Genomic DNA, 21,563 nt, shown 5'->3' with positions numbered 1-21,563 from the left:
CCCATTTTAGTAACTGCATTTGGAAGAAAGGAGATTAATTTGGAAGAGGAAGAGTTGCTGCTGTTATTCATGGAGAAGCGAGAGAGAATACTGAAGTGGAAAATGAAGGGTTTGAACTTCCTGCGTTTGTAAAAATAATGAGAAGGGTGATTTTGGAATTTTAAAAAATTGAGATGTTCTAAATTAGGTCTTTTATCTTTAACGTTATAATATTCATTTGTTTAACAGAATATTCCGTTATTTTAGATATTTTTGTGACGGTAGGAACTTAATTGAAAAAAATTAAATAGAGAAGAGATAAGGGGGAGAGTGTGGGTGGGGGTGCATCCGGTGCCAAGGAGGGTTTTTCAAATTCTACAAAGGTCTCCTTTAGAGATAAACTCATTGATCCAGAAAAATCGAAGGCCTTTGCACTTGCAAGATCTCTATCTGGAGATAGTATAGCGATGGTGGTGTGCAAGCAGGGCGATCCTCAAACTCCATGTGTAAACTTCACTAAAGAAGCCAAGCTTTGCTTAGCAGAGCCTTATCGAAAAGCTTTAGTGATCAAGGTTCTTGATAAAAATTATAGTTACACATCTCTTTCACACAAGCTTCAGATGGTTTGGCGCATCAAAGGTTGGTTTGATCTGCTTGATGTGGGATTTGGGTACTTCATAGTAAAATTTGATGCAGGTGAAGATCGTGAGAAGGTCATGCTTGGTGGCCCGTGGTTGATTGAGGGACACTATGTTGCTGTAAAACCGTGGGATATGAATTTTCGGCCATGTGAGCAATCCTTCGAGTTTACGCTTGTATGGGTTCGGATTTCGGGGCTCACAATCTGGTGCTATCAAGAACAGGCCATGATCCGTATTGCTTCTGCAATAGGAGTCCCCATCAAAGTAGACCTAGCCACTAAGTTAGTTGAGAGAGGACGATATGCCCGAGCATGTGTTCAAATAAATTTAGGACTGCCAGTGATCAAGAATATCATTGTGGAAGGCGTAACTCATATAGTGGAATATGAAAGTTTAAATTTAATTTGTAATTCTTGTGCACGTTATGGTCACGATATGGCACAGTGCTTGGGTAGAGACTCTAGGGAAGCCACCAAGCCCCAAGACAGTACAACGGCAGTGCCACATCCTGAGCCCAAAATTCACAATTCAAATGAAGTAGAACCTGATGTGGTAGGTGGTGTTACTGGCAAGAATCTTGCACCGAGTTTGCAAGAGGATTTGGAGGCAAATAATTTAGAAGGAAATAATGTTAAGGAGGCTTTCATGCATGAGGAACCAGGCTTGGAGCAAGTTGTAAGGAAAGGTAAAACCAAGTTGGGCCAGAAGCAATCTAACAAGGTCCAAAGAGGCACTCAATCCAGAACCGATTCAGGTAGAGTAATTAGGCCCACCATTCACTTCTCTCACACGGATGGATCCAACTCCTATCGGCCAGGGTCGGGTCACGAGTCAAGGTCGGACACAGTGCTTTTCCGTGTTGGTGAGACGTCGATCACCTCAACCCGACACACCCCAGTCCTTACGGCTCCTCTCTCCGAAAACGACAAAGGCCGACGTCCCTACAAAGCTCTCCAATTTAGAAGAGTGGAGGCACGGCGGGGGAAGCATCGTCATGTCTTCTTGCAATCGTGAAGGAGGGTGTTACCATGGCGGCGCCATTGGAGAAGGAAGGCGCGTTGCCAGCTGTTGCTGCGTCGGTAGGCGGGAATAAAGAGATATTCTATGGAGATCTAGCAAACACGAAGGTCATATGAGTCACTTCCATTAGGAAAGCCTTGGTTTGAGGTTGATGAAGCACTTTGATTTCCTTGTTTAATATTTTTATATTTTATATTATGGATAATTTAAATATAATAGCTTGGAATATTAGGGATGCTTCTGATAAGTTAGCTCGGGTGAATTGTAAAGAGTTGGTTAGGAAATTTAAACTTGTAATTTTTATTGTGGTTGAAACTCACTATCCTTTTCAACACTTGAAACTGTTCTGGGAAAGACTTGGTTATCACCCTATCGGTATAGTGGAGGCGTCAAAACATAAGGGGGGTATCTGGTTCCTTTCTGCAATGCAAAGTGTTCACTACAAATGGGTTGATACTTTCGATCAGTGTGTTACAGTTGAGGTTCGGGTAAATAATGTGATTTGGAGGTGCAATAGTATCTATGGTAGTCCTCAATTTAATACTAGAGTTCTGCTATGAGATTATCTTGTTACTCAGTCCCCGTCTTTCTTTGGGCCATGGATTGTTCTTGATGATTTTAATGAAGTACTATTCTCACATGAATCTAAGGGTTGCCTCTTCTCGAGTCGCCATGCAGATCGGCTTGCTGCCTCTCTAGGGGATAGTGATCTGTTTGACTTGAAGACTATTGGAAGACGATTTTCTTGGTACAGAAGGGTTAAAAATTGTGTTGAGGTGGTGAAAAAACTTGACCGGGTTTGTATCAACAGTGGATTGTTATCTCTCTTTCCAGAGGCTTATGCAGAAATTTTAAATAGGCTTCAGTCTGATCATTGTCCTATCCTAGTCCACTGTACAGGTCGTCCCCAACCGAAAAAGAATAGACTTTTTTGGTTTATTGCGGCTTAGGCAACTCATCCGGAATACAGAGATATTGTGAACCAGTCATGGCAGGCTGGCTATAGAGAGATACATGGCAAGCTTTCAGAAGTGTAGAAGAACTCTTTGGAGTTTAATTCTAAAGTGTTCGGCAATATTTTTATTAGGAAATGCGAATTAGAGAGACAGATTAATTTCCTTCAGAAGCGACTAAAAGTATTGGAAGATTTGTCTATGCGGTAAAAAGAACAACAGCTGATTGAGGAATTTAATAACAGGCTTGTGCAGGAGGAACTTCTATGGTTTTAGAAATCCATAGAGCAGTGCGTAAAATTTGGGAATAGAAATACCAAGTTCTTTCATGTCCAGACTCTTGTGCGGAGAAAGCATAATAAAATTCATGGTCTCTTTCTTCAAGATGGTGTATTGGAAACGGACCCGGATATCCTTAGAAGGGAAGCTGAATCTTTTTATAAATACCTATTCTGCCAGTTGGAGGATGTAGACTTAGGTTGTCTTGGTGATGTGCCGCTGCCTTCCCTGAATGATGAAGCCTGTTGTAGCCTCACAGCGCCAGTTACTCTGGAAGAAGTTAAATCAGCTGTCTTCAGTATGCATTCTTTTAAGGCGCCGAGCCCTGATGGGTTCCATGCTTTCTTCTTTAAAGAATACTGGGAGATTGTTAGTTTTGATTTTTGGACTTCGGTTCGTCATGCGTTCTCTGGTTTGGATATGGATACAAGGATGATGGAAACTCTTGTGGATCTTATTCCGAAGGTAGAAAACCCGATTTCCAAGAAGGATTTCCGACCTATTAGTCTCTGTAATGTGGTTTACAAAGTTATAATGAAGGTCCTGGTCAATAGACTTCGTCCCCATCTCAAAGAGATTGTTGGACCACTTCAATGAGGGTTTATCCCTTGGAGAGGAACTTCAGACAACTCATTGTAGCACAAGAGGTTCTCCATTTCATGAAGAAGACAAAGTCAAAGAAAGGCACCCTGGCCTTTAAGATTGACCTGGAGAAAGCGTACGATTGAGTGGATTGGGGATTTATGAAACAAACCCTTGTGAGTTTTGGCTTTCCTCCTCTGACAGTCAATCTAATTATGCGTTGTGTCACTGCTTCCTCCCTGTCTATCCTCTGGAATGGGGATAGATTAAATAGCTTCACTCTGAGCAGGGGTCTTAGGCAAGGAGATCCTATATCACCGTATCTGTTTGTGTTGTGTATGAAAAGATTGTCCTGTTCTATTAATCAGCAAGTTGATATGGGCTTGTAGAAGCCGGTTGCAATTTCTAGAGAGGGTCCAAGAATTTCTCATTTGATGTTTACCGATGATTTTCTTATTTTCTGTAAAGCCGAAAAATAGCAAGTTCAAACTGTAATGGTACCTTTGGAAAATTTCTCCAGAGCCTCTGGGATGAAGGTTAATTTGGAGAAATCTAAAGCGCTATGCTCCAGGAATGTTTCAGCGACAAGAAAAGAGATTTTCACTGGAGGGTCCTCCATCAGATTCGTCCATAACTTGGGCAAGTATTTAGGGGTGAACCTTAATCACTCTCGGGTGACACGCGCAACTTTCAACGATGTTCTGGACAAGATTCGAGGAAGGCTAGCCACTTGGAAAGGGAGATTGCTTAATAAGGCAGGCAGACTCTGTTTGATCAACTTGGTAGTGACTGCAATTCTTACTTATTGCATGCAGGTATCTCTCTTCCCTAAAGGGGTAACTAATAAGATAGAATCCATGATGCAAAACTTTCTATGGAAGGGTTAAGTTGATGGTAGAGGCCTGAATCTAGTTAACTGGAAAGTGTTGGTCACCCCTAAGAAATTTGGAGGTCTGGAAATTAGAGATCCTTTTTGTGCTAATATTGCTCTTCTTGGAAAGCTAGTTTGGCAACTTTTTTACCATCCTGACATGCTATGGGTTCAATTGTTGACGGAGAAATACCAGCCTTCTAAGGATGATTGTTTCAGTCGGTCTCGAGGAAGGGGATCTTATGTTTGGAAGAGTATATGTCGAGTTTGGGATATCTTGAAGGAAGGTTTTATTTGGTGCATTGGGATTTGGAACAGAACTTTTGGTTTTCTAAATGGAGAAGAGAGGGGCGATTGTGTCGGGAGATGGATTATGTTCGCATTTCTAATTCGGATCTCAGGATCTTGGATCTTTGGTCATCTGGACAGTTGAACCTCGAGAATATATATTCTCTTCTGCATCAGCCTCTGTAGAGCAACATTAACTCTTACAACCCAAATGTTCAAGCTGGTTCAGAGATCAGTTGGTGTTGGACTGGTGCGGCTTCAAAGGCTAATGATGCTCGTAGTAGTTATTTGTGGCTCAGTAAGAAGAAGTTTAGTTGGGAAGATAGGGGTAATTAGCTTTGCCTTTGGCGTCAACATGTTCCAAAAAAGCACAAATTTTTGGCCTGGCTATGTCTTCGGGAGGCTCTTCCTACTGCTGCATTTCATTTTAGGAGGGGCATTTCGCACACGGATAGCTGTCCACAATGTTTCTCAGGTCAGGAATTGGTTTTACATTGTATTCGGGATTGTCCAAAAGCCCAACTAGTTTGGCAAGCTTTAGGGATTTCCGATCAACCAGTGGATTTGATGAGTTGGTTCTTACATAATAGCAAATAGCATCCCTTTAGATTCTTTTCTGGTCTCTGGTGGATTTGGCGTTCGAGGAATAACGAGATCTTTCATCCTCACGAGCATTGGACCACATACAAGGTGATTAGTATGGCTTTGTCCTCGGAAAAAGAGCTCTGAAATATTTTTGAGTTGCAACGACTGTCTATGCCCTCCACCAATAGTGGCTCTTGGATTCCCCTCTCAGTGGGTACCTTTAAGATTAATTGTGATGCTAGCTATCCTGGCAATGGTACTCGAGTTGGTTTTGCTTGTGTTAGCAGAGATTGGAAGGGAAGGTGGCAACGAGGCTGTTTGGGAACAATTGAGAGTCGTAGCATTTTGCAATAAGAGTTGTTTACTATTTGGAGAGGCTTTCTTTTAGCATAGGACTCGGGACAAAGAGACATTATATGTGAGACAGACCGTGTGGAGGCTTTTACTATTGTCAATAATTTACAGGATTGCTCTGGGTTTATTGATCTTTTGGTGTTCAAAATCCGAGATATCATGTCTTGGAAATGGCGTGCTAATCTTCGGTTGATCTTGAGAGATGCAAATATAGTAGCAGACATCATGGCAAAGATTGCAATGAGGACCCATTCTCCTCAAGTGGAGCTTCCGTTGCCTTGAAAGGAGTTTGAAAGTAGTATTCAGCGAGACTTCCTTTCTTAAGCAATTTCTTGTTTATTTTTTTCTTTTTAGTTGTTATTTATTTTCTTTTAAATTACCAAAAAAAAACCTAATATATATACATCTCGTATTTAATTTAATTGTATTGTTATAAATACAAATATTTTAGAAATTAAATCTAATCAAGTTGGTTCAGTTACTAATAGGTCCAACAAAAAATCATTCATACAAAACGAACATGAATTACACTATTCTTCTTTTGTGGTTGCTTTAAGTTTATTTTTCTCTTTTTATTTATTCTTCTTCTTTTTTTTTGTTACTTTTTGTTTTTTTTTCTTCTTTTTCTCTATTTTGCTTTATTAATAGTGTCTCTCTTCTAAAAAAGAAAATTAAGAGAATGAGAAAGAACAAAATAAAATGAAATAAAAAATTGTAAAATTCTATAAAAAAAAATAAAAATATAAAAATTTATGAAGTTGGATAGAGATAATTGTAAAGGTACTCAAAATAACTACAAAAACAAAAGAAAAAGAAGGAAAAGGAGAAAAAAAAATAACTACAAAAATAAAAATAAAAAGAAGAAAAAGGAGAAAAAGGAGGTGGAAGAGGATAAAAAATGCAAAATTTTAATATTATTGCTTATAAAGTTATGTGTTTTTTTTTTATATTTATTGTTCAAGACAAAAAAAAAATATTTATGTAAAGTTGAATACAAAATAATTATATATACAAAATAAAAAATAAAAAGATTTTAATTGTAAAAAATAGTAGTATTTTTACTACACAAATAGTAGTATTGCTATCTCTATGCTTAACTCACATACAAACAGTAGTAGCGTAAATATATACACACACAGTAGAATACGATGCTTAACCCACATCATATACATATATTTATAACATGGGTTAAGGTTTTGGTAGAATATTCCGTATACGTTCAAAAATATATAAATATAATAGTAATAGAAGTAGAAGTGTGCATAAAGTTATACAGTACTGGTGAATCACAAGAAATTAAATTAACCAGCTTAGCTAGCCCGCATGCAAACAACCCTAATTATGCTGTCTCTGATGCGCATTCAAATCTATCAAACACCACCAACAAGATATATCATATTCATGAGGCGACACAAACATAATTATGGGGTCGAAATAAATCATGAGCTCGCTTCTATATATAGTTAAATACTATATAATAACCAGTATTCCTTAATTCCTCCATACAGAAACTACATACATACATACATACATATATATATGTACGTACGCAAGTACAAAAATATAGATTCTCAAGCTAATTGATTAAAGAACATCTGTATCTATCAATCTAGGAAATTTTCTGTGCTTCGAATAATCAAATCCAGTGTTTTCAAATATATTCTACAAAATGTATTTTGCTTTTTATATGTATATAAAAGACCATTAGTTGATTCATGTAGCATTGCTCTTCGTAGTTTTCATATAGGGACGACAAACAAATATACATTAAATGTTGGTGGGTAATCATGGCATCAGTTTGAGTTAAATTTTTTTATATTTCGTGCTTAACAAATGCATCAAGTAGTTTAGTAACCTGATAATAATTGTAAGAAAAACAATAAAAATTAGAAAAACAATAGATATATGCACGATTGTTGTCAGCGATATTTTTATACATTATTTATCATTTATTTGAAGGAAGCACATTTTTTTCTTGTTAGCGGGTGATTATAAGGAGAAATCTTAATAGTGATGTATGGGATTCAAGACGTGCATTGATTTGATTCTTGAGGTTTAAATCGCATTATTTTTTTCTTCGAAATTGAACTTCGAATATCAGTGGTTTTTCAATCCTCTTTTAACAGTGACTCAACAAACAGAGTAATAAACTAACTCTCTTGTCACGTTGGACAATAATAGTAAAATGGCGTTATTTGTTTTTGGCCTCCAATCAAAGCAAAGACGTGCAATTAAAAGTGTGTGCAAATGATTTTACATGGCCGTGACTATTGTTTTCATTGTGCGCAAAAAAAAAAAGTCGTCATTTCACCATTCTCTACATGGTGCTTGAAATTTAATCTAAAAAATAACAATATAGTGCAATTAAAGCTTTAAGAATGAAGTTGGTATAGGACGTGAATGTTAGGATCTAGTTTGAATATTTAGTCGATTATAAGAGGAAACAAAAAAAGAAAGATATAAAAGGGTGTGGGATTTGGTGGAGAGTATGTAGTGGTTTTGGGAATTATAGAGCACGCGTGGTGAAGGAGAGTGTGGGTGGCAATTTATTTATTTCCCTATTAGCCCAATGTGATGAGTAGTGGTGATAAGAGAGGGTGTTGGAAAGTGCCAAAACAAATAAAGTAGTAGTGCAAGAAAAGCAACAGCCGAACCAGCTCAAAAGTTTTGATTATTATTTGTGTGTGATATTTGGGGGTAGTAGATCAGAGCACCCCACCCCCACCCCATCTCTCTTATAATAAGCAATAAGCTACCCCATTCATGTGGTGTATGTCACAATCCCAATATACCCTCTCTCTCTCTCTCTCTCTCTCTCCCTTTCAAATTAAAGAATGTTATGAGAAACCACAATAAACTCTAGTCTGATAAGTGAATAGTATAGTAGTAGTAGTAGTGGTGGTTTTGGTCTTCCATCTGATGCGATTCTGGAGGTGTTTAAAGAGAAAGGAGTAAGCAAGGGATAAAGGAAGGTAGGTAGGGAGGGAGGGAGGGAGAGATGATGGCGGTGAGTTCGGGGAGCAAAGAAGGAGGAGGGAGTAAGGTGATGATGGACAACGGCAAGTACGTGAGGTACACGCCGGAGCAGGTGGAGGCACTGGAGAGGCTCTACCATGAATGCCCCAAACCAAGCTCCCTTCGCCGCCAGCAACTCATCAGAGACTGCCCTATTCTCTCCAACATCGAGCCCAAACAGATCAAAGTCTGGTTCCAAAATCGAAGGTATTTCTTTCTTCTTATGCCTATACTATACTTACACCTTTTCTCTTCATTTTATACAATACGTTAAGCTTTTAAATGTCTTACCTTAAACATCTTATTACATACAAACGTGATACAAGTATGCTCAACATTTTCATCGTTTTCCTTCAATATTAGCTCCCTCTACTCAACTTTTCCTTTCATATATTATTAGGCTTATATATACTGCATCAACTTACATATCCAAAACATATATGAAACCAAACTTCTTGTTTTTTTAAATACAAATCTGAATCATTCGGTTTCATGCGTCTATGGAATTTCACTTAACGGAAATGATACACCATCAAAAGATTGGTGTAAAATGTTTTTTTTTTTCTATTTTTCTTTGGCAGCCCAGCTAATTTTTCCAAGTTCCTAATTATTTTCTTTACTCTCTGTATCTCATGATCTGTATGTTGATAATACTTGCAAGTTTCAGCTACATAGATAGATAGATGCAGCATTTAGAAAGAGACCTTTAAATATGGCAATAAATAAAAGGTTTTAATTATTATAGCATAGCGGCAATGAAATACACAAGTGTAATGATGGTTATTTTGATGACAAAAAATTAAAGATGCCGAGAGAAGCAGCGGAAAGAGGCGTCACGGCTGCAAGCTGTAAACAGGAAGCTGACAGCAATGAATAAACTGCTGATGGAGGAAAACGACAGATTGCAGAAGCAAGTCTCTCACCTCGTCTATGAGAACACCTTTTTCCGCCAACACACTCAACAAAATGTATGTATTATATTCTTACAACATCAACAATATCTTGTGTAATCCTATTCTAAATCTTTCTTAAAACAAATAAACAATCCCTTTTTCTATACTTAAAACAAAATCCAATCATGCTACTTTTGTTCACAACTTTGGTTGAATGAAAACTAACCTAGCTTGTAGCTACCCTCTTTTCTTTCTTTTTTTCTCTTTAAAGTTCTTGCCTTTTTAATATAAACATCATTTTCAGTATATCTGTATTGTTGTTATTAGCATCTTACACAAATTAAAGACACTAATTCGATTAATTTCTCTTGTGTTTTTCAGCAGGCGGCGCTTGCCACCACAGACACCAGCTGTGAGTCGGTGGTAACAAGCGGTCAGCGCAACTTGACACCTCAGCATCCGCCAAGGGATGCAAGCCCTGCAGGGTAAGTTCAACAGTGAACTGAAGTATGTGCAATGAATTCTCTTAATTTCTTGTAAAAAAAGTATGTGAAAAAAACATTGAATAACAAAAAATCACATTTAATTAAAGGGTATAATTAAAAAATTTAAGAAAACCTATTTCTGACTAATTATAAAAAAATAAGTAGAATATTATAAATATATATTAGATAAAAAAAATAGTTTAATGCACAAATATTTTGTGTTAATACATATTTCGTGATAACGTAAGTCTAGAAAAAGATCATACCTAAAAAATATAATGTATATAATATAATTTAATAATTACATTGATAATTATTTTTATGGCTTAAACTTGTAATCTTAAAATTTCATAGGAATAACTTAATTGTTATTCCAAATCTTCCCTTCATATATATGTTTTAGATAAAAAAAAAAAGGCCTTTTTAGATGTATAGTGAAATTTTATAAATTTTGGTAGTTCAGGACTTAAAGGGTGGTTGTTGGTGTTTTGTCTGGATGGTATGTTGCTGTATGTTTTATATTCTGTCTGAAGAAGGCTACACCTATGGGAATATTCTTTCATAGTGCTTTGGGTTTTGTTTGTCTTTCAGACTTTTGTCGATTGCAGAGGAGACTTTAGCAGAGTTTCTATCAAAGGCCACTGGAACCGCTGTGGAGTGGGTCCAAATGCCTGGGATGAAGGTTACTACTTTTCTCTTTGCTTCTTCTCTTTCTCTCTCTCTCTCTCTCTCTCTGTCCGTTTGTGACAAGTACATGCACCCTTTAAATTAATCTCCATCTCCATAACCAAAGCAACTTGTTTTTTAGCTCATTTAATTTCTGGTGTGACACATGACACATATATATCATCATCATCATTATCTCATGCTTTTGTTATATGTTTCGTTGCTTTCCTCTGATCCTCTCAGCTTACTTTGTTTATTTGTTTCTTCCTTACTCTCTTATATATAAATTCGTGCGATTTTGCATGTAAATAATAGGTAGCACGATGTACTGCATGTATTTCTTTATTTGTTATGTAGCTTAGTCTGAACAGCATCTTTGTGACGTACCATCAATCCTATTTTGAAGCCACAATCCATCATTATGATTCTTGTAGTTCCGTACAAAAAAGATACACATCTTGGAGGGTTGATTTATTGTGTTTCAAAACTTTCAAATCACTTAAATAACATAACATTTTGTACTCTCGTTCTGCCTCTTCCATAAAGTTGAATACACATATTTTTCTACCGTTTGCATTAATAAAAATAGGTGGATACTACGATGAAGACTTTATAATTGTCTTCATGTGAAAATATTTTCTTTTGACCTTTTGATGATGGATTGGATGGTTAGATTTTGATATTTATAAAAGTGTTGTCTTTATTTAAAGTGTGACTAAATAAATAAATCACACTTTTGAATAAAGCATCTTCATAAAAAGATGTTTTTGCCATCTTCATTTGGGTAGTTGCCATAAAAATAAGGCATATATTTTTCCTTAAGTAATGCATAATATATACAATGTAACAGTTTCTTTGTTAACATGGTGGTGCAGCCTGGTCCGGATTCCATTGGAATCGTTGCTATTTCTCATGGTTGCCCTGGAGTGGCAGCACGTGCATGCGGCCTTGTGGGTCTAGAACCTGCCAGGGTAAGTCCTTCCTTATTCCTATCAATGGTGATGAAGCATTGATACCTACTGAATACATGTGTTTGTGTGTATATATAGGTTGCAGAAATACTCAAAGATCGGTTATCATGGTATCGTGATTGCCGAACCGTGGATGTTCTAAATGTAATGTCCACGGGAAATGGAGGAACCATTGAACTTCTTTACATGCAGGTATACTATATACTTATCGGATATAATTGTCTTAACAATTTGCTACTTAGTTCACATTGTTTCAACCACTGCCATGTTTTTTATTTAGTTATATGCTCCAACAACCTTGGCACCTGGCCGTGACTTCTGGTTGCTGCGCTACACATCTCTTTTGGAGGATGGTAGTCTTGTGGTATGTTACTAATTAACACACACAGTTTTATAGTAACGGATATTTTGGAATGTAATAAACTTTTATTTTTGACGTGTTTGACAATTTCAGGTGTGTGAAAGATCACTTAACAACACTCAGAACGGTCCTGCTATGCCAGCAGTGCAGCATTTTGTTAGAGCAGACATGATGCCAAGTGGGTATCTTATTAGGCCTTGTGAAGGAGGAGGGTCCATTATTCATATTGTTGATCACATAATCTTAGAGGTATGTAAATGTAAATGTAAATGTAAATTCTCTTTAATTTGTTCTGTGTTCTTGGTAATTGATAATCAACTAACTAACTAACTTCCTCACCAGCCATGGAGTGTACCTGAAGTTTTGCGTCCACTTTATGAATCGTCAATGCTACTTGCTCAAAGAACAACCATGGCGGTAATACTCCATCCGCTTCCAAATATCCATTAATTTAGTCATAATAAAGACTCAAATGCAGTTGTTTTCATGTGAAGTTATAATTAAGAACCGCAACTGCAAGTGAGTTTCTCTCTTTAGTCATTAACAGATGGAATTTTGCTTAACTGGTTTGTAATCATGCAGGCTTTACGGCATTTAAGGCAGATATCTCAAGAAGTTTCTCAGCCAAGTGTGTCAGGATGGGGAAGAAGGCCTGCGGCTCTACGCGCGCTTAGTCAGCGATTGAGCAAGTTTGTTCCTATTAGTATAATCCTCCTTCACGGTTATGTTTCTTTGAAAGTACTTGACTAATTAAACTTGAATTTTCCTTGTCTTGCAGGGGATTCAATGAAGCAGTTAATGGTTTTACTGATGATGGGTGGTCCTTGTTGGAGAGTGATGGCATTGATGATGTCACCCTTCTTGTGAACTCATCACCTAGCAAGATGATGGGAGCAAACCTCGGCTACAATGGTGGTGGATTCGCATCTGTCACTAGTTCTGTGCTTTGTGCCAAAGCATCCATGTTGTTGCAGGTAAATCTTAATCATTTCAGATCACAAGTTATTGTGTTGGAGAATTGTGCCTTAACTAACTTTTCAGCTTTCTTTGTAGAATGTCCCTCCAGCAATTCTTCTTAGATTCTTGCGGGAGCACCGGTCTGAGTGGGCTGATAGCAGCATTGACGCTTATTCGGCTGCCGCCATCAAAGCTGGTCCCTGTAACTTGCCTGGTGTCCGAGCAGGCGGTTTCGGGGGTCAGGTCATTCTTCCATTGGCTCACACAATTGAGCATGAAGAGGTAAGTTATTGTTCCATATTTTGATATAACTATCTCATTTATTTTGTCTCCTTCAAGATTATAATTTAATTATTGCCTATTTTGGACATCTAAAACTACAGTTCATGGAGGTGATTAAGCTTGAAAACATGGGTTACTATAGGGATGATATGACTATACCTGGTGATGTTTTCCTCTTGCAGGTAAGAAATATATATATTTGAATATTTTTTTTATTTAAGATTATCCATAGCTAAAAAGCTTGCTAATATGGTTGCATTTGTGAGCAGCTCTGCAGTGGAGTGGATGAGAATGCAGTTGGCACAAGTGCAGAACTCATATTTGCTCCCATTGATGCATCCTTTTCTGATGATGCACCAATTTTACCTTCCGGCTTTCGCATCATACCTCTCGATTCAACCTCGGCAAGTCTTGTTTCATCTTAGACCTATGAGTGTCCTGTTCCGGAAAAAATTGGTTCATGATTTTGATCCTCTTTGTGATATTGCAGGATGCCGCTAGTCCTAACCGGACGCTTGATCTGGCGTCGGCGCTGGAAGTTGGAACAGCAGGGAGCAAAGCTGGCGGAGAAAACTCAAGCCATTCCGGGAGCACAAAGTCGGTGATGACAATTGCATTTCAGTTTGCATTTGAAGTCCATCTTCAGGACAACATTGCAACCATGGCTAGGCAGTATGTTAGGAGTATCATTGCATCTGTTCAAAGGGTTTCACTAGCCCTTTCGCCGTCCCGATTCGGTTCTCAAAATGCTTTCCATTTGCCTCCTGGTACCCCTGAGGCACAAACACTTGCTAGGTGGATTTCTAGCAGCTATAGGTTTGTGTCCACACTCGCCAATTTTGAACCTTCAATGACTCTGCTCTATATTGATGTATGTTACTCTTTTTAGATTCTATCTTGGGGTAGAACTGTTGAAGAGTGAGGGCAGTGAACCCATTCTCAAATCTCTTTGGCATCACACTGATGCTGTTTTGTGCTGCTCTCTCAAGGTAGATTTCCATTTCTGACATGAACACTTAATGATGAAAATTCACGAGCAGTTGTTTTCATATGAAGTTAATTCATATTAAATGATTTGACATGTCATGTAATAGTTCTTAAATATTTGAATTTGGATGGCAGGCATTACCTGTTTTCACTTTTGCAAATCAAGCTGGCCTTGACATGCTAGAAACAACTTTGGTTGCACTTCAAGACATCACTCTTGAAAAGATCTTTGATGACAATGGAAAGAAAACTCTGTGCTCTGAGTTCCCCCAGATAATGCAGCAGGTATTTCTACATCTACTCATAATCAATAAAAATGCGACTTGACAGGTCGAAACAAGTGCTTCTTCTGCTTGATTGATAACGTGATTTTGGTGGATGCAGGGTTTCATGTGTATACAAGGTGGGATATGTTTGTCGAGCATGGGAAGGCCAGTGTCATATGAGAGAGCAGTGGCATGGAAAGTCTTGAATGAAGAAGAAACGGCTCACTGTATCTGCTTCATGTTCATCAATTGGTCCTTTGTCTGATTAAAATTATAAATTTTATTAGGATGTAGGCATGTAGAAACAGCACAGATCAGAACAACAATAGTCTCTCTCTTTTGTTTTGACCTTATATTAATTACTTGCAGAATCGTCACTAGAATATGCTATAATATTATGATTGTGGCCATATATAGATATATACTGATAAGTGCTGCCTCTCACTCTCTATTTTTCCAAATTATACGCGGTCTTCTTTATTGGCAAAAGTATATACTAATTTTCTGAAATGAAAATTATAATTTTTATATTTTATAAAATAAGGATACTGTTGTATTAGATATATATATATATGATACTAATCAATATATAAGTATTACCCTTGTTATTCTTGAGAGGTCACGTCAAACCAATATTATTATAGTAATAATATTATTCGAGGATTTCTATATCGAAAATCTAAAATCCGTAAAAATTTAATTTATTGGCTTATACAGGAAGACAAATCTCTATATATAACTGAACAGAATGCTACGTAAACGGTTACATAACTAACAATAAAGGATTAGATCTTGCATCAATGGCTTCTGGTCTTGGATGTACCTCTAGCTGTGCATGCCCCCGTTATTTATTTCTCCATACAAGAACTTATGACACACACTTGAGAGATGAATTCGAACACAAGCAAGTACAACTATAAACTGAAAATATATTACATTTATGCTACGTCTTAGATTCATTGAACTGTTGACGTTAACAACACATATGGCTTTTTAACTGTTCTGCTTGTTCATAGATATATCATTATGTGGGTGCCGCTGTAATGGATATACAATGAGCATGTCAAGCATTTAGAGGAGAAATGAACTTATTGGTTTATGAATGGTGTAGAGTTTTATGGTGTTTACCTATTATTTGTAAGGCCGTCAAATAAGTTAAAGTTATTGGGACAGCTCATTTATCCGTTTAAACAGATGGATTTTGCCAATAAAATTAAGTTCATTAAAATTTTGGTCTGATTATACCAAAAAATGACGGGTTAGATGGACTATCTCGCGATTAAATGGGCAGGTCGTTTAATTTTTTTATATTTTTTGTAAAAAATAGTATTTTTGTGCAATATTTTTCTTGACTCGAGACGAAAAATTTGACCCATCAACTAAAGAAATACTATTTATTTAAGATTTTTGACCTAAAAATAATTTTTTTTCAAAATATTTTTAAAAAATAAAATAAAAAGATAAACGGACCAACCTATTTAAGTTATCGAGTAAACTATAATCAATCTGGATTGAAAAATTATGACCTATGAATAAAACAAATTTAAATAAATTATCCTGTTTAACTCACGAACTTAAATAGATCGGACTTAAAATAGGCTGGACTGACCCTGTTTGACAACCCTAATTATTTATTTGTGGTGTTATTAGTAACTATCTTGTTAGACTACTTGATCAGAGTCTAGGGCACGGATTTCATGTGCCGCATATGTTTGGCATTTCGGTATGCATAGCACTTAAATTTGGCATACCGGTGTGCCAAAAAATGAGAATCGTTAGATCTTTCTTATTTTTTTTATTTGACGGTATAGATTATTTGTTACTTCTTTCTTTTGATTGGCTATTGACTGCTTTTGTATCAGAGGGGTTATTTTGTAAAATTTAATTTTTTGTTGGTTTTTTTGTTAGATTCAAAAACTAATGGGGTTATATAGAAAAATTTATGAATTCTTAAGTTGAAATTGATTACAGTTAATGATTGTATATTTTGTTAACTAAGACTCTTTCTTCTTAATTACCAAATTGGAACAAAAATACACACTCTCTCACCGTCGTATTACAGCGCACTCAGCTACCTCCACCGGGGGAGTGAGCTCACATTTTGGGTCGTTCCAACCCGAATAACGATTAAATGCTGTTACGGGTTCGAATCATCAAGCTTCTTGCATGGAGTTGGGTCGACCCGAATGGACTGGCAGAGCGCATGCGCTATCCTATCCAGCAAGGTCGACTCTCAGAACGAGGACTCAAACATCGCAGCAGCTGCTGGAGAGAACATAGCCATAGCCGCCGTGAACGGCCACAAATCTGCTGTAACAGACCTCCGGCGAAAAAACGCTTTCTCCAAAGCCGCTCACGATTTTCGACCTATCACCAGCACCGATGCACAGCTCACAGCTGCGCGTGGCATACCAGGAGAAGTTCTAGACCCACAATAACCTTGTAGCAAGGAGAGCAAAATTCACAACAAGATCCTCTTTTTAATTCATTTGAAAAATTAAAATTAATTAATCCTTTGAAATTTTAATGAATAGTTGTGTTGGATTTGTTAGATAATTACCATTTTGAATTTTTTGTTAAACAAAAAGCCAAAAGTAAGGTTGGTCAGATTCGTTTACTGGTCATTAATTTTTGAAGTTTTGATATGAATGAAACACTTTATGAAAAAAAAATCATAAATGAATTTTACATTCTAAATTAATCTTATATTCTAAACTAGTTATTATAAAAAGTGTGTGTTTGGATTAGAGTTTGCAAACAAAATTTTGTATAAAATTAATTTTATAAATTTGATTTTGATAAGATGTGAGTTGGTGTTAACGTGATTTATGTTTAGTAATTTTGAATCAAAATGGATTATAATAAAATAAATCTTGTTTGGATTACATTATTTAAAATTACGTTTAAAAGAAAATTACTAAAAAAGACATGAATTTATATCATTCAAATTTATATTATTTTAACACTTTTTAACTATAATTACTTTTAAAAAAAATTTTAAATTTATGTATTAAAAATTAATACCCTTTTGTTATAATTTGTTAGTATTCTTCTTTAGTACTCTTTTTGTATTTAATTATATCTTCTTAATAAAATTTATATTATAAAAAAAGTGAAGATAAAAAAAGAGTAAATGCCCTTTCCGGTCCCTAACGATTTGGTCGATGGACTTTTCACCCCCTAAAAAATCTAAATACCCAAATCGATCCCTATCTATTATGATTTCAGTACGTTCCAGTCCCTGCAACCGGATCCGACCAGGTAACTAGCTGATGTGTCAGTAACTTGTCCACTGGGTTTCTGTCCTTCATAATTGGGACAAATCGCCCCCTGTACCTTTGTTGAAATGTTGCGTTTCATTATGAGCGTTATTCCATAAAACACCTTCTTCTCCCTCTTCATTTACATTTGGCCCTAACTCTGAAACCTTTCTCCTTCCCTCCAAAAGAGCGTTACGTTGAGGACGTGCGATCGTGCTGCACCACTGTATGGGAAGACATTGGAAGCATTTGGCAAGTTTTTTTGAAACAGTAAGCAATCTTTCGATCTCTTCTACTTACTTTATCTTTCACTGTAGTCAAATTGAGGAGTGTGTCAGATAGTGGGAGTGAAATTAGCTTTGATAACTCAGTTCTCCTCTGCATGGTGATTATGGGTGGATGGGGTGAAGCACTAGCTTTGTTTGATGAGTTAGGGTTGTTGCGAAACTATAATAGTGATGTTAACTTTGAAAGTTTCTACCTTTCTGCTTTTAGATGAGTTAAGAATTCTTAACTGATAGATATTTTAGTCTATTTGCTGTTGATTAAGTTTGAAGTTTAGCTCTGTTACTGAGTTATAGTTTAGATTTTTACAGATGTATGTGTTTGTTATTCCTGTTTTTCATCATGGTGGAATACTCAAGAAAGATCCAAATAGAGTGTTACGGTACGTAGATAGAAAGATTGAGAAATTTGCACCCATGGATGTTGATTTTGTCAACAAGAATGACTTGGAAGAACTCTTCAGGGGATTAGGTTATCTAGAATACAAAGAAATTTACTGGCTTGATCCAGCAGCAAGAAACCTGGAGTTTGGGCTTCATATCCTTAAGGGTGACCAGGATATTAATGACATGTGTGAAGCCACCCAAAGTTGTCCAGATAGAAATGAGTTCTACATCTACTTTGAGCACCCGGTAAATCAACCAATGGCAGTCGAACCAGAGAAAGATCCCGTTGTGGTCACAGAGGAATCCTCATCGGATGATGGATACGAGAGTGCTGAGGATGAGGCCTACAAGCCTCCTCCTCCTAGTTATAAGAGTGATAGTAGTGATATTAAGTCACCAAAAAGACATGGAAAAAAAACAAAAGAAAAAGCATCAGTGTCTCCATCAAACAAGAAGAAAGTGTCACCTAAGAAAAATGGTAAGAAATCATCAAAGAGGTATACTGGAAGGAGGAAGAAGAGACATGTGCTATACGGTGAATCTAGTAAAGGAAATCGAACTGAGACACCTCCTAGTGGGTTGGGTTCTGCCCAATGGCCAGTAGAAACAGATATGGGAGGGCCAGTAGAAGATGAACTAGGAGGTCCAGCAGTGGTTAATGAGAAGAGTGACAGTGATGACTACAACTATGAATATGCTTCTGAAAAGTGTCATACCCCGGTATCTTCTGAGGATGAGAGGACAATGCACGGACTTGATTTCAATGAAGAAAATGAATATGGAGAGGTTCAGTTTGAGCTTGGAATGCAATTTTCGAGTATGGAGAGATTTAAGAAGGCCTTGAAGGATGTATTTGTCTGGGATGGAAGAGATTGCATGTATATCAAGAATGAAAAGGAGAGGGTCAAGGCTAGATGTGCGGAGGAGAACTGCCCATGGTTAATATATGTGGCAAGGAACTCAAAAATAATGGCATTTGAGATAAAAACATTTCACAACAAGCATACATGTGGAAGGGATTATGGAAGCAATTTGGTCGATAGGGCATGGGTCACAGATAAGCTGGAAAAAAGATTGGCAACACAGCCTAAGCTGACACCGAGGGAAGCAATGAAGCATATGAAACAGGACTACAATGTTCAGGTCCATCCAAAAATGATCCAAAGGGCTTTGAAAGCAGCTAGGAAAATTGTTGTTGGGAATTACAAGGCACAATATGGGAAGTTGTGGGATTATTTACAAGAGTTGCACAGGAGTAACCCAGGCAGCACGACTGACATGTGTGTTGACCCAATTCCGCAATCTCTACCGCCGTTTGACAAAATTTACATAATTTGAAAAAATTTGCATATGCTTAGATGCGTGCAGAAATGGGTTTGTTAAGGGTTGTAGACCACTAATAGGCCTAGATGGATGCTTTTTAAAAGGATATTATGGAGGCCAACTCCTAACTGCAATGTCACTTGATGCTAACAACCATGTATTCGTTATTGCATATGCTGTTACAAGAGCAGAAAATACAGAGAACTGGATGTGGTTCTTAACTCGACTTCAGGATGATTTGGGAGACCATCAAGTGCGCGGATGGAATCTCATGTCCGACCAACAGAAGGTAACAACATTTGCCAACCTATTCTGATATTGTTTATAATTCTGCAGAGTATAGTTGGATTATAGTGTAGATATTGTTTAGATTATTAGATATTGTTTTATAAATACAAGTCTGCACAAGATAATTGTCTTATTAGATATAGACTTCTGTTGCACATGTTGGATTATAATTAGATGTTTGTAACACTTATAATTGGCATGCCATTTTCAGTTTTATAAATGCAATTCTGCACAATATAATTGACTTATAATTAGTTTATGACTTATAATTGGTTTATACCAGTGACTTCTATTGCCAGCAATTGGTGTATAATTAGATGTCCGTAGCAATTATAAATGACTTATATTTGGTTTTTAAACCAAACTTGCAGGGACTTATGCGTGCAGCAAAGGAAGTCATGCCCTATGCACACCATAGAAATTGTGTGTTGCACATTTGGAAGAATCTTCAACAAAAATTCAATAACAAACAGGTAAAGGGACTGTTATGGCATGCTGCCAAGTGCACTACTCAGGTGCAGTTCAAAGCATCAATGGAGAAGTTTAAAAGTGAGTGCCATGGAGGATGGGAGTATATGAATCAATTTGACCCAACAGCTTGGTGCAAGGCATATTTCAGTCATGGTCCGAAGAATGACAGCCTCACCAATAACATGTGTGAGGTTTGGAATTCTATGATAGTTGAGGCTAGGGAGAAGCCGATTCTAACAATATGTGAAGAGATAAGGTGTACAATAATGAAAAAGATGGCCAAGCACAAGAGGATTCTAGGGAGGTGCACTGGGAAACTGGCACTAGTGCAGCAGTGGAGACTTGACAGGCACATTAAACCACAGAGTCATAAATGGAATGCACAATGGAGCGGAGATAATAACAAGGTTCTATTTGAAGTTACTAGGAGAAAACACAAATTGGGTGTCAATCTCCAACAACATACATGCACTTGCAATGCATGGCAGTTAATAGGTAAACATTAATTATAATTCTTGTCTTGTTATTTTCACAATTTTTAGCGCATCATATTCATGTTTTTATTGCTGTTGTATAGGGATGCCATGTGTCCACACAGTTGCTGCTATCTCTAAGTTGAGAATTAAGGCTTCCGAAGACTTTGTGAGCCCTTATCTCACTATGGATGCTGTGAGGAAAACATATGACTTGTGTGTAAATCCGGTGAACAGCGAAAAATTTTGGGAGAAGACAGACCATCCAAAGCCACAACCCCCCAGGATAGTAAGACCAGCTGGTCGTCCAAAGAAACGCAGGACTGAATCCGGTGCACCCCCTCCCCCTCCAGTGATTGGCGACAAAGTGAGAAGAACTTTTTAGGTAATGTGTAGCAAATGCAGGGAGAAGGGGAATTATTATAAAACATGCAAGGGAGCACTAGCTAAACCCGACTGGCAACCAAAAAGGAAGAAGACAAAAGCAGCTAGCAAAGCTTTGGTTGTGATGACTAAAAATTTAGCTCCTGCCCCTCCCCCTATAGGGAATGTGGCTGGTATTGATGGTGGTGTACATAACATACATGTTGAAGAACCTGAACTTATTCACCTGGATCCTCTTGTAAGTTTTTTTCTTTGGAC

At 37.1% G+C, this 21,563-nt stretch overlaps 2 protein-coding genes across 3 annotated transcripts; both read left to right on the top strand.

The window, feature by feature from the left end:
* Positions 1 to 8,207: 8,207 nt before the first annotated feature.
* Positions 8,208 to 14,879, top strand: LOC107470767 (homeobox-leucine zipper protein ATHB-8). Of its 2 annotated transcripts, none has more exons than XM_052255322.1 (18): positions 8,208 to 8,774; positions 9,373 to 9,535; positions 9,845 to 9,945; positions 10,537 to 10,627; positions 11,487 to 11,582; positions 11,661 to 11,774; positions 11,863 to 11,946; positions 12,037 to 12,192; positions 12,286 to 12,360; positions 12,526 to 12,632; positions 12,722 to 12,917; positions 12,997 to 13,182; positions 13,284 to 13,364; positions 13,452 to 13,586; positions 13,673 to 13,998; positions 14,072 to 14,171; positions 14,305 to 14,454; positions 14,554 to 14,879. In XM_052255322.1, exons 1-18 carry the CDS (start codon positions 8,551 to 8,553, stop codon positions 14,698 to 14,700), a joined length of 2,532 nt encoding a protein of 843 aa, XP_052111282.1. In that variant the 5' UTR covers positions 8,208 to 8,550; the 3' UTR covers positions 14,701 to 14,879. The 2 variants fall into 2 exon arrangements, with proteins under 2 accessions (XP_052111282.1, XP_015945672.1); XM_016090186.3 differs by having other exon boundaries at positions 8,213 to 8,774; positions 9,842 to 9,945.
* A 4,943-nt stretch (positions 14,880 to 19,822) lies between these two features.
* LOC107470697 (uncharacterized) lies at positions 19,823 to 21,306 on the top strand. Its single transcript, XM_016090108.1, has 3 exons — positions 19,823 to 19,978; positions 20,349 to 20,943; positions 21,026 to 21,306. The coding sequence occupies exons 1-3, from the start codon at positions 19,823 to 19,825 to the stop codon at positions 21,304 to 21,306; spliced, it is 1,032 nt and encodes a 343-aa protein (XP_015945594.1).
* The last annotated feature ends 257 nt before the right edge of the window (positions 21,307 to 21,563 follow it).

Source organism: Arachis duranensis, chromosome 10 (assembly GCF_000817695.3).
Source record: "Arachis duranensis cultivar V14167 chromosome 10, aradu.V14167.gnm2.J7QH, whole genome shotgun sequence".
NCBI lineage: Eukaryota > Viridiplantae > Streptophyta > Magnoliopsida > Fabales > Fabaceae > Arachis > Arachis duranensis.
This window is presented reverse-complemented; position numbering and strand designations above follow the sequence as displayed.

What these genes read in the sequence shown, in the direction of transcription:
- LOC107470697 (XM_016090108.1), top strand. Translation starts at nt 19,823, where the DNA reads ATGTCACTTGATGCTAACAACCATGTATTCGTTATTGCATATGCTGTT. An exon ending in TCATGTCCGACCAACAGAAG is followed by an intron (nt 19,979 to 20,348) that starts GTAACAACATTT and finishes CCAAACTTGCAG; the next exon opens with GGACTTATGCGTGCAGCAAA. An exon ending in CAATGCATGGCAGTTAATAG is followed by an intron (nt 20,944 to 21,025) that starts GTAAACATTAAT and finishes GCTGTTGTATAG; the next exon opens with GGATGCCATGTGTCCACACA.
- LOC107470767 (XM_016090186.3), top strand. Translation starts at nt 8,551, where the DNA reads ATGATGGCGGTGAGTTCGGGGAGCAAAGAAGGAGGAGGGAGTAAGGTG. An exon ending in ACACAATTGAGCATGAAGAG is followed by an intron (nt 13,183 to 13,283) that starts GTAAGTTATTGT and finishes CTAAAACTACAG; the next exon opens with TTCATGGAGGTGATTAAGCT. An exon ending in GTGATGTTTTCCTCTTGCAG is followed by an intron (nt 13,365 to 13,451) that starts GTAAGAAATATA and finishes ATTTGTGAGCAG; the next exon opens with CTCTGCAGTGGAGTGGATGA.